This window comes from Lipophrys pholis (genome assembly GCF_963383615.2).
Source record: "Lipophrys pholis genome assembly, chromosome: 16".
Classification (NCBI taxonomy): Eukaryota; Metazoa; Chordata; class Actinopteri; order Blenniiformes; family Blenniidae; genus Lipophrys; species Lipophrys pholis.
In genome coordinates this window covers 16,046,748-16,059,249 of record NC_137634.1, presented here as the reverse complement: position 1 = coordinate 16,059,249, position 12,502 = coordinate 16,046,748, and the positions used below count along the sequence as shown (strand labels likewise).

The window sequence follows — 12,502 nt, the reverse complement described above, 5'->3', positions numbered from 1 at the left end:
GCTCTCTACAAGCTGCATCAGAGGACACTATCCAGTGTGAACAATAAGCAGCTCCTGTTGTGCCGGCACACTGAGCTGCTCAAATGAGACCCCAAACCAGCAGATGAATGGAAAAGGGCAGCCCACAGAGAAAGAAAAGCCTTTAACACCTCTCAGTTTCGAAACCCAGCTCTGCTGCTCGCCTCTCTTTATCTTGTATTTTCACTCCCCTCTCTTTGCTCTCTTTCTCCTTCTCATCCTCCGTCCTCTAAACCCTGTGTCTGTTTTCTGCGGCTGAGTCTGTCCAGCAGAAATACCCTTAACGCACAGAAATTACAGTTAAAAGAAGATTGTTTTCTGTGGTTTTTAAAAGCTGTAACTGATTATAAAGCAAACAAGAGCCTTGTGTTTACTGGAGTTTATACGAGCTCCTGACTTGTTCCTGTTGTTGGAGATGAAAACAGATGAAAAGTTGCCGTCTCGCGTCAATCAGGGATTTTGTTGCTATTTTCCCTTCCATGTCTTTGGAAAAACAGGTTTTTATGTTGAATTCCACTCGATTGAGGAGTTGTTTCCCTCTTATGGGGGCGAATGACTGATTAACAAAGTAACAAAAGCTCAGCGCCGTTTGACTTCTAACTGATGTAACTTCAGCTGAACTAAAAGAGTGAATCTGACATTAGATGGAGTCACACAATTCAAAATCCTAAATAACGGACGGGTAAATCAACACACAAGTGACTTATTTTTCTATTTAAGGGACTGTAAATCAGTCAACATCACAGTATCATAACATAGTAAAGTAACTCAGCTATTTTTAAAGAAGTACTTCAGAGCTATTCAACCACTAACTTTTAGTACTTTCCCCAACATCATGATTTTGACTATTGTTTATAACACTTAATAAAATATTGTGTGACTGTGATACAAGCAGTAGTGTGTCAGTCGCGGATCAGTATTAGGAAATAAGAAACACAGCTACAGTCTACTTTTCAGTCATTTTTCATTATTAATATCACTCACCTGCTCCTTCTGGCCTTGGTCTGTCTACATTTGCATTCCAACCACAGGTCAGTAACCGTACATCAGGCAAGACGACCTGTGAGGCTCAGAAGGGCTTCAGGTTGAATGTCGATGCAGGAATGTTAACACGTTCAAGAAAAAAAATCATAACACACTGATTTATGCAGTCATGGTATTGATTTATGTCATTAACAGAGGTGATGTCCTTGAGAAATCAAAACAAGATAAAGATATATAACCAGGGAACCATAAACGTGCTTAACATAAATGCTGTTTTACCAGGAAGATGGGATTCTGGAGGCAGACACGCAGGATCAAGGAGGGAAAAATGTGAGGATTCATCCTCAGATGACCTCCATCAAAGACCTCAGTCACCAATAGCTCTGGCATCCCCTGAGAACACCGTGTTTTTCAAAGAAAAATAAAAAGTGTACGTGCTTCAACCAACACTTTAAAGATCTGTACTTTTTTATTTTTTTTTTAATGGTGTAAGAGTAGGTAATTCACTTTGGAATTGGAGCTAGGGAAGTGGAGCCTCATCTGATCCAAAATAAATTCTGTGCATGACTCTGAATTTCATATGAGCTTGTTAGCACCTCAATGGTATTCATGAAGGTGTTAATTGTGCAGCAGATGACACCTGTCCCTGCTCCGTGAAGGGTGAAAAAAGATAGAACCTCCTCTTTCCACAGATGCCTGTCTGCTGCCATCTGCCCGCTGACACCAGCACCGGGGAGGAATGGCGGAAAAAGGGGAACAGAGATGAGATGGCTTTATTTCACGCCCGAATCCAGAATAACATCTCGCAGCTGGTTTTCATGTGTACTTCAGTCAAAAAAGATTTGAAAGCTATGTGAAGCTGTTTTCGAAACTACTGGATGAGTATATCCATTTGTGAAATTTTTTTCTTAATCCCAGCCCCACAAGAGTAAAAAAAAAACAAAACAAAAAAAAACATGTTGATAAATATTTTAATAAGATGCTGTAGGCAGCTTCACTGGTGTTGACTGTGTTCACAGAGAAGTCAAGGACAGAGGAAACTAACACTGCATATCATTTAATTATAACAATAATTGTCCTAGTTCCCTGACCTCCACTCAACTAATTACACCCTTCAAGACTAGTTCCCAGCTCATCACAGGGATTGTTCCACGCATACAATCCTCCTCATTTTCCTAAAATGGGAATATATCCGGCTTTGCTAATTAAAGCAGTGTGGGTACAGCTGTCTCTGTGCAAACTCAAGCGTTCTTCTGTGAATTTGTGTGAGTGTGTGTGTGCGTGTGTGACCATGAGAGAAGACTGAAGGATGGAGATAAGAGCTCTGGCCTCAACTGGCTTTTGTCACTAATCCCAGAAGGCGAAGAAGTGGCCACCGATCCCGTGTCATTCCCTGACATCCCGGCCTGTTCTGATTCCATGCCATCCCAGCTCTGCCCTTGTGAAGACACCAGTCTCTGCACTGCATGATAATGAGGGAGAGTATTGCAGCAGCAACGGGGCTGCAAATGCAATGAGGGCTACTATTTTGGGCCAGATTTTGTGTGCTCATATTTTGGGGGATTGGACATGCTTAATCTGGTAAACCCATGTGAACATGAGTTGAAACGCTGAGGTAAAAGATGAGATGAGTGTCTCCATATTAGTTGCTCATGTGTTATGTGAATTCTAGATGTGACGGTTGAAGTGATTTACATCTCTCTGGTAATCTGAACCAATTTGTTAAGCACCCCATGGAGAAAGAGGAAAAAAATAAGAAGACAAGTACAGAGAAACTGCTTCACTTGCCTTCTCTTAATTACACCAGCAGGTTTGCGTCTGTTATCTCCGACAGACAGGAAAAATATCTCTTGCTTGTGCTCCCATGATTCCCACAATTGCCTCTGATGTAGTGTTGCTTTAACAAAAATAGAGAAAAAAAAACTAAAAAGAAACAAAACAAAAAGAAATCTGTGACGCATGCTTAACTTTTTGTCTTGTGAAGGTGGGGTGCCAAACAGAATGACCCCCATAGATCCGAGGACATCGAGCAGAGCAAACACACTGAAGCAAAACACACACACACACACACACACACACACACACACACACACACACACACACACGCGCGCGCGCACGCAGGACACCAACCTGATGGGCAAGCACTTGTTCAGAATAACAATGAGAGATGGCGATGTGATTTTGGCTCTGTCTCAGAAACAGCCCCCCCCCCCCCCCCCCCCCCCCCCCCCCGAGTGGGAAAACAGTCCAAAAACAACAAGGGCCAAGAACACACGTGAGCAAGAAGTGTACCAGCAGACTGAAACCCTTCGAAAAAAAATTGAAACGTTCACCACTAATTGTCTTGGCAATTTTTTTGCACTATTCCTCCAAAGGGTATACTCTAAATTCATGAAAAAGAGAGGAAGAAAGAAAAAAAATGTCCTCAAAGTCAGATTAATTTGAATATATGAATAATTTATTGTGCCAAAAGATTTAGGACCCTTAAATTGCAAATAAAAAAATATGCCTTCACGCTCTTGCTGAAGCACAAGCATTCATAATTCATATGTTCCATAGTTCTGACTGGGAGATATTTGATGCACAAGCTTGCTATATGGGATCATATTTTTCGTACAAGAGGAAAACGCAGCACTTTCTCTTTCAGCATAATTACTGAGTCATTTTGTCTTTTTCTACTCTGAATATCAAATGGTTGATTTTACTTTATGTCCCTCTTTCTCACTCGCTCGTTAAATCACTCGTTAATGAATAGAAGGGAAAATGGCAGCGGACCCCGAAAAGTAAATGATTAAAGTTTCATCAAAGGTTTTTTGCCGTCATTGTGACATGCTGCAATATTCCGGAAAGTCTTGCCCTGTGGTTATCTGAGTTTGTGTGTTATGGCGTCCTGATTCCAACAGTCTCCTCACCCACAAAGAAACAGACACTGAAACACTGCTTCTATCCACACTCATTTTCTGTTAATGCCTCGGGTTCATTTCACTGATGGGCCTTTTAATGATAGAGATTGACGCTAAGTCCATACTAAAATCTAAATTACTACTAAATATAGTGAGAATACTGCATTAAAAAAAAAAAAAACAACAACCTTCAGACTGGACCACAGGGAGCAACATATTACATTGGCTTCTTCAAGTTGTTTTAGTTGAAGTTGTAACACTGAGTGAAAGCGCAAAATAGACTTTCAACCCAGTATGATCCATGCTTGAAGCGCCGTTAACTACAATAATAACATAAAACACAAGCAAAGGACTTCTTCCCTATGGTTTCAAATTATGCCTTTAAACCCACACGCATGTCTTTGAATAATGGAGGGAAGCTGTAGTGCCTGAAGATAACTCAAACAGGCAGAAGAAAGTCATGCGAACTCCACACAGTCTCCTTACCCTTATAATTTAATGGGGTTCTGTCAGCGGCGAGGTGAGAATGCTAACCGCTGCGCCACTCTTCCACCGTTCAAAGTAACTTTTCTGGCCCCTAGAGGTGCCGACATTTCCCAGAAGTAACAACAAAAAGACAACAACTGTATTTTCAATGACTGTTCCAAAAATGTTTGCTTCCTAAATGAGAAATCTGTACAGGAAATATCCAGACAAAGCCTTTGCGAGACAATCTCAGCTGTGATCTCTCCCCTGCAGCACTACCACCCTGGGATGAGAGCGCTCCTGATGAGATGTGTCCATCCTTGGCCCGGAGTCTCCCTGGATGGCACAGTATTTTACAGGTGATGCTCAATCCGCCCGGCACGCCTGGCCCGAGCTTGTCACCCGCAATACATCACGCTAATGAAATGGCACCGGTCCAATGCTATCTGTCAGGCACAATCTGCATCTGCTTTGGGCCTGAGAGGAAATGAGAAAGAGGCATGAGGAGACAGAGGAAGACAGACACACACACTTTGTTCCCCCTGAGCAGGTGTCATTTTTCTTTGTGTGCGCGTGTGTTGGTGCAGTCCCTCAATCTCAGTGCAAAGTGAGCACATATTGATTTTTATTATGACAGAAGAAAATGGTCACAGCAGGCAACCTTATCCCCGCCTCTGCTCGGCCAAATAGGTGAGGATATTTTATCAGGTTTCTGCGAGAACAAAGTTCCAATACATCTAACCTGTCAGATAGAAAATTACTTCTGCTTTTTATTGTAACTCACTTTTTTTTTTTCATTCTTTTTTCTCTTGATTTGTCTCCGCCTTGACAACTGGTGCTGATGTCTTCTTCATCTCTGTACCATGTCATCTTATCAGTGAATTTTCTGTATATTCAAGATGAATTACTTTTATTCTCATTTTGCATTGCAGAAGGAATTAATTCTAATTTATTCAACTTTGTACGTTTAGAACGACACTGTTTTTTTCTCTGACAACTTTAACTGAACTGTGTTCTATATTAGGATGTTTTCATTAGTGTATTGGTTCAGTGAATATATCATCCAACTGACTTTATCTGTATTGTCAATGCCACATTCAGAGAACAAGGCCATGGTGTCAATTCCTCCATTGTTCGCTCCATTATGCGTTATCATCTTTGGCATTTAATAAGAAGAAAACGTTTGAAAATGTCGTTATTACACAGGGCAGTTAAAAGTATATGAGTTTTCCATCAGATTTAGCTGTCAGGAGCGTATTATGGTTGGCTGAAAGTTCAAGAGCCAACCAAAGTTACAGATTGAAATCTTTAATCCATATCTGCTCCGCTGGAGCTGCTCAGCAGCAGCATAACATGACGGCCCGTTATGGTTGTAGACCTTTCCTGTTCTCTTGAGCCCAAATCCTACATGCAGTAGTTCTTATCATGACAAGATAATAAAAAGCAACCGCAATAATTAAAACTACATAGAGGAATAAAGGTATCCACAGCAGCCAGAAAATAATGATCTGTCGTCTGTTGTTTTGTCGATTGCTGTGCTTTTTAAAAAACATTTTCTGAGAGGGTAAAGGCTGAGGGGTGATTAGTAAAGGTACATAGGAAGGCATCATAGTGTCATTTAGTCAACTACATATTTTTCTTTTACCAAATCTACACTTTATCTGGATCACAAGTCAATATTACTGAAGATGAAGTCTGCCATCTGATGGACATTGTTGAACTTGCAGGCTCTCGTTCTTCAGCAGCAGAGCGATATGTTCCTATTTATTGTCATTTCATACCTTTCTTTTATTGTTCTCCAGTGTCTTTGATCTGAGAAGCTGTTTTTTTCTGCATACCTCTGCTCTATATGTGCCATTTATTCATCTGTATCATGTCTGCCTTATTCACTTTACTGTGGCAGTATGAAAATGACACAGACTGCTTGATTATGTCCTGCATAGTGTTTGTCTTGAAGTTAGAATATCATCTTTTGCTCCACCAATGTACGATGCAACCAAAAGGCTTCAGGGAGAACAAAGACAACAGTGGAGACAAATACAGAAAGACATGCAGCTCAAGTTTGAACCCGAGCTGAGGACAAACATGAAGGAAAAAACGTTCCCAGCAGCATCCTCATTTGACCTCAGTGCTTTGTGTAAGGAGGAAAAACAAAACAGGAGAGTGCAGTACTGCACGACAGCCTGAACAAATTTCTTTAAAATGCATGAGAAATAAACGTTAACGCTCCTTCTCAGATACAGGTCTTTAATCTTCTGGAGATGGATGCAGGAATATTAACACTGACGGGGCTCTTGATGTGAGAAACAGATAACACCCAAATACTGTCATGCTGGCAGATGTTTCACAATGCTTCTTTAATGATGAGTGATTCGGAAGTTAATGTCAAAGTTTCACATTACAAAGCTGACACACTGTATTTTGTTTAATAATTAAGGTGTGAAAGTGACACTATTCAAATAGTCACATTACTGGGATTATGTACTTTGAACACTTCAGCTATGAATTTTTGCAAGAATTTCACACATAAGTCAAAATGGACATGAACCGTCTGTCTCTGTGTGTTTGCTCTGTGATGGACCGGTGACCTGTCCAGGTGTATCCTGCTGTCCCCCATAGTAAGCTCTGGCTCCAGCGCCCTGCTGCAGCTCATCTCTCCCCACCCAAGACATGCTTGTAGCATCGGTGCTGTTGTTGGGTGGCCCTGACATGGAGCTCATTAAGCCAAAGGCAAGACTAATATTTTCTCAGGAACAGACATCAGTAACATTGAGAAGATTCAGATGAGACAGACAGATTAGAGATATTAAGAAGTGTAATTTGTCAGTTGTGAAAAGGAATAATTGGTTGATGAGTGAAAACAGCGAGAAGGGAGTTCTTCAAGTGAAAGCTGTAACAGTGCTACCAGTCATAGGGATGTCAACAAGTTATGATAATGTATTCAAACTTCACAGAGATAAACACGGGCAGGCAGTGACATACTTACAGGTGTGAAGGGTTTGTGTGACAGAAAGAACAGTTTGTGTTATTCCCTCTCTCTTGAATGTCGGCATTCCTCGGTTCAAATTGTAAATCCTACAAAACTTGGGTGTTCAAAACACTTTGTCAAGTCTCCCTTAACCTTCAAACTTTAACCTTTTCCTGGTTTCATGATCGTTAATGTTATTAAGAGATAATGATGATACAAATTTAAAAAAAAAAAAGAGTGTCCAGCTATCAATTATTTCATTAGATGTAATTGGGTGTGATTCGGATTAATTAAAATATAACATAATCCAAATACTACAGTTAAGCCATATAAGACAAACAAGACAAAGATCCAACGTGTAGTTGACCAGAGCAATTATCCACTGCAGAAGTTGACAGATTTAAGCAATATCAAGTTGCATTGATAATGACAGAATACAAGGCATTTCAGTTTCTGTTTCAATATTATGGTTATTCCAAAATGAACCTTTTAAACAGAATATATAGTATTTTATGTAGCTTAGGTTTTATTTTCTTCCTTTTCTTTGAATGTGGAAAGTCATTCAGTTTCAGACTCTGAATCCGTTATCGTTGCAAGAATCTGTTGTCATCTGCTGTGTCTCTTAAACAAGTTGAATCAGCTTTTTTACTTTGACCAGTCGATTCTTTTTTTCTCTTTTTTTTCCACATTCGTGTACACACTTGTATATTTTGACTTAGGAGAACCCCTGATATTGACCATCTTTAAATTTGTAGGGTCTTATTTGTTTGTCTTTTTCCAAAACTATTCCAGTATGCTGAACTATAAACTATAGAAATGACATTATGGATGAGAATCTTATGGCTCCACTCTTGCTTTGGGAGCAATGCGAAGAAAAGAGTACTTAAACACGTTTCCCCCTTTTGTTTAACTAATACATATAAAATAGCAGCACAGGTACGTCCAATTAGATGACGCGCTGACGTCACACGTCGCCGTTGAGTTCAGGCGCGTGTTTGGACAGAGACTCCCGAGTAAACAGCTGATGACTTTACTTTCTGAGGTAAAACAAAAAGAAAAACAAAGAGACATCACCCGTCCAATAAATCTGCCCCGAGCAGTGTGAAGACAACAACAGTCCCAGTAAGTAAAAACCAAATGCTTTCATAGTTTGTGTGTTTTTCACGGCCCCGTGCACGTGTTGTCAGTTTATATACTGAAGCGTTATAGTTTGTCAACATCCATCCTGACAAAGGTAAGTTTAGAGAGAAAGTCCCTTTACATAGGAAGGTGATGCAGTGCGTGATACATTTAAGTGGTGCATTTTATGGACCACTTGACTTGTGTTAATTTGCCAGATAGTTTTTTTTATTTGCCTAATTTATGTGAGTATTTTTTTTTTTGTCGATCTAGTCAAGCAGCCGGCTTTTTGTTACCATGGCAACATTCTTCTGACAGCTTCAGTTTAACATCTCAGGACGGATTACTGCAGACCTGTTCACTTAACTGTCAGGTTACTCAGCATGTCTTTTGGGCATGCGCAAGAATAACTGCTTCGTTGCATGTTGGCGCATCACAGTTGTTGCCTGATGGATCAGGCTTTGAGAAATCTTGCTGACGCACCAAAACTCCAATTCTTTTTCTGCATGGTAAAGGAAAGGCCAGGATTTTACTGACATGTACTGTGTTGCTTAGCTATTTAAGTGTTTATAGTGTATATAAGTGTTTCATTTGGTTTTAGGTGATATTTTCTGAGAGAAGGCAGAAAACTTCACTGATCTATCAGCAACTATTTTATTGAATGATTTCAACCCAATATTGTAGCTATATACTAATCCTAGCACCTAAAATTAGGTTGTTCTCAACTCTATGCATCTTCTATGATATCAGAGTGATTTATTTTGTGCTTTGGCAAGAAAACAAGCAATTTCAATGGTTTATTCTGTATTTTGTCGTTGTTGCTTTTTTTTTTTTTTTACTATTTTTCAAATACTTTTCATGACTTAAACAGAAAACACAATGCCTTTCTCCTGAGGCATTTTCTTAATAACAATTTGTAACTACATCATCAATTTGCATTTCTTCTCTGTTGTGTCTTTTCTGTACACATATTTATCTATATTGTCATTCTCCATTTTCTGATTTCAAGATGAACTTGGATACCAATGCCCATCGTGGCGAGTTCTCTCACAAAGAAAACGTCCCACCTTCAAGTAAAACGGACGCGCAACATGTCAGGAAGAACAAACAGCGGACAGTTCTCGGTGTCTTGTCTGAGAATGAGCAGCACAGTCGATCCTTCAGTGAGGCAAGTGACATTAAGCGTCAGAGTTGTACTGCTCACGCTTTCATTTGTGTTTGAGCCTATCGTGATTCCAAAGATTCAAGTTTTTCTTTAATGTTTTGTCCTGCAGGGCAGCCACTTCTCCAAACACAGTTCTCACTCAGACAGCTCTCACTTGGTCGGCTGTCCCTCCAGTTCCAGCTTCGACGTTTATGTCGAAGAGGCTTGTGAAGTCGTTCTTGCAGCTTCGGGTCAAGAGGTGATTGAGATCGACGCTCTGCAAAATGAAGACGCGAGACTCCTGCTGGATCTGAGTTCAAGTGAGTTCGTCTCGTTAAAAAAATATATCTACTTTGCAAAACTCTATTCTGATTTAATGTTGTTTATTTTTACCCTATTGCTGTGTACTGCAGGTTCATATCAGGATACTTCTATGCAGTCTGAACCAGAAAACTCCCTGCTGTCAGAGGGAATGTTTTCTATGGAGTATGCTGAAAGTATTCACCAGCACTTGAGGGATAATGAGGTGCGCATCTTTCGTTGTAAAAGTTGAATTTTTTTAAAATCGGTGCTAGTTTTTAGTCATCATTAAGGCACCGAGTCGTTGTTTCTCATTTCACGGTGCATGTTTAATGTGAAATGTTTTGTTTTTCATGATGCCAGATGAAGCTTAGGGCAAAGCCCTATTTACAGAAACACCCAGAGATCACTGGTGACATGCGGGTCATTCTGGTAGACTGGCTTGTTGAGGTCGTTCAGGAATACGGACTTCATTCTGAGACGCTTCACCTTGCTGTCAACTACCTGGACCGCTTTCTGTCCTGTACAGTATTAATGAAACGAGGAAAGCTGCAACTGGTTGGCACAGCTGCATTACTGATCGCTGCGTAAGAAAGTGTTTGATTTGATACTGTGTTTGAGGGGGTGACTCGAGAAAACTCACATGGTCGATTAAAATCAGATTGAATCAGATAATTTTTCTCTTGTAGAAAATACGAGGAGATCGACCCCCCAGATGTGAATGATTTTGTGTACATCACGGATAACACCTACAATAAGACGCAGCTAGTCCAAATGGAGTATGGTATTTTAAAGATACTGTCCTTTATGATGGCAGCGCCCACGACCAACCAGTTCCTTCGCCTTTACATGTGCATCCACTCGGTCTGTACCAACACAGAGAACCTTGCCCAAGTGAGTAAAATATATATGGAGCCATTGTATTATATAAACTACCTTAGACAATGCAATTTTCCATTTTCTTAGACCACATTTTATTTCCTTTTTTTTTTTTTGCCCCTTCTAGTATATAGCGGAGTTAAGCCTGCTGGAGATTGATCCGTTCCAACAGTACACCCCGTCTATGGTGGCAGCTGGCGCCTATTGCCTGGCAGCTTACACTGTAAACCAATCCCTCTGGGTAAATTTGCTCAGACTGATCATTTTGCACTTATTCTTCCATGTTATGGGGCTCTTACCTGACTAAATATGGATCCTAATTTTATATTTTAGCCCGATTTTCTGAAGGATTTCACGGGCTACACCTTGGATGATATCAAACCGTGCCTGAATGACCTTCACAAACTTTACATCAGTGCAGACAGCCGTCCACAACAGGCCATTCGGAATAAATACAAAAGTTCCAGGTAAGGAATGAGATTTGTATTTTATTTTTTTAATATAGCTTAAGACTATCTAATAAACACCATAAATAGATATTGTCTTAAGAGACGTTTATCTCTCCATTTACAGGTGCTGTCAAGTTTCACTGCTGACTCCACCTGCTGCCTTGCCTTTCCAGTGACTCACTGCCCCACCCCTCTGATGCATCTGCCAAAGCATAATTACTCTAAGAGCAAAACAAACACTGCAGGTTCCTCCGTCAGCCCCATCCATGCCACACCCGCCCAGGACTTTTATTACTCTGAGAGTCTTTCTTTTTTTTTTTTTTTTAATGTCTTGTCTGGTTTGTGCAAACACAACAGTTTGTGAATGACTTACTGAAACAAATGAATTTGATTTCACTCAGACCCTCCTCCACACTTGTTGAAAGAATATTGCTTTGAACGTTAGGTGTCTGGCGTGTTTATTCTGCAGAAAAAGGTCAACGATCTAATGGGAAATTACACTGGAAGAATTGCAGTCCTGTGAACACTGTAGATTTCAAGAGTTTATCACCTGGATATTAGTGGTTTTCACCACCATAGAAATACTATGAAAAGCAGGTATTGACATTAATTATGCCTTACACTTACCTACATTTTAAGTGAGCTCTGAGAAACGTCAACTCTCAGCAGAACCTTTAATGTTCAACACATTAAAATAACAAAAAAGCAACTTTGATTCATTTTTTTATTTTTATTTTTTTCAGTGGAGGGGGATTTTCCATCATTTTAGTTCTTGTATGACATGCAAGAGGCATCAGTTGTACATTGTCAAAATGATGCTGCTTGTAAATCATGACGGCATTCTTTTCCAAAAATAAAACACCTCAAAATTAGTGTGAATTTTTGTTTTCATTGTGTGTTTAAAATCTTTGAATATACATCTGAATTGTCGTATTCTAGTGTAATGTAATGTGTAACGTTTAAAGGTACCGTTGCTGTACAGCATGTAAGGCGTAGTAGAATTGTCAAGAAATTCAAGTGAGGAGGTGTATCATGTTTCATTTTAACGTACAGAAGAATGCACTCATTCATGCACTTATTTGTTTTTCTCCAATAAAGAGACAAAAAAGTTTGGCTGTAAGTTGAAATATGTCATTTACAATGGTCAAGGAGTGACCCGTGGGTTTTTTTGGGGGAGGATTTGATGAATATATTCATAATATATCAACTTCAGGGTGGCTTTTAATGTGTATGCTTTCTCACTGAGGTCTCCGAGGAACTTTGTTTTACAGGT

The 12,502-nt window shown here is 39.9% G+C and overlaps 1 protein-coding gene across 1 annotated transcript; it reads left to right on the top strand.

The window, feature by feature from the left end:
* Window positions 1-9,466: 9,466 nt before the first annotated feature.
* ccna1 (cyclin A1) lies at window positions 9,467-11,405 on the top strand (the record flags this gene model as incomplete). Its single annotated transcript, XM_080483389.1, has 8 exons — window positions 9,467-9,625; window positions 9,732-9,921; window positions 10,015-10,127; window positions 10,265-10,488; window positions 10,591-10,795; window positions 10,908-11,021; window positions 11,114-11,247; window positions 11,354-11,405. The coding sequence occupies 8 exons, from the start codon at window positions 9,467-9,469 to the stop codon at window positions 11,403-11,405; spliced, it is 1,191 nt and encodes a 396-aa protein (XP_080339515.1).
* Between the last annotated feature and the right edge of the window lie 1,097 nt (window positions 11,406-12,502).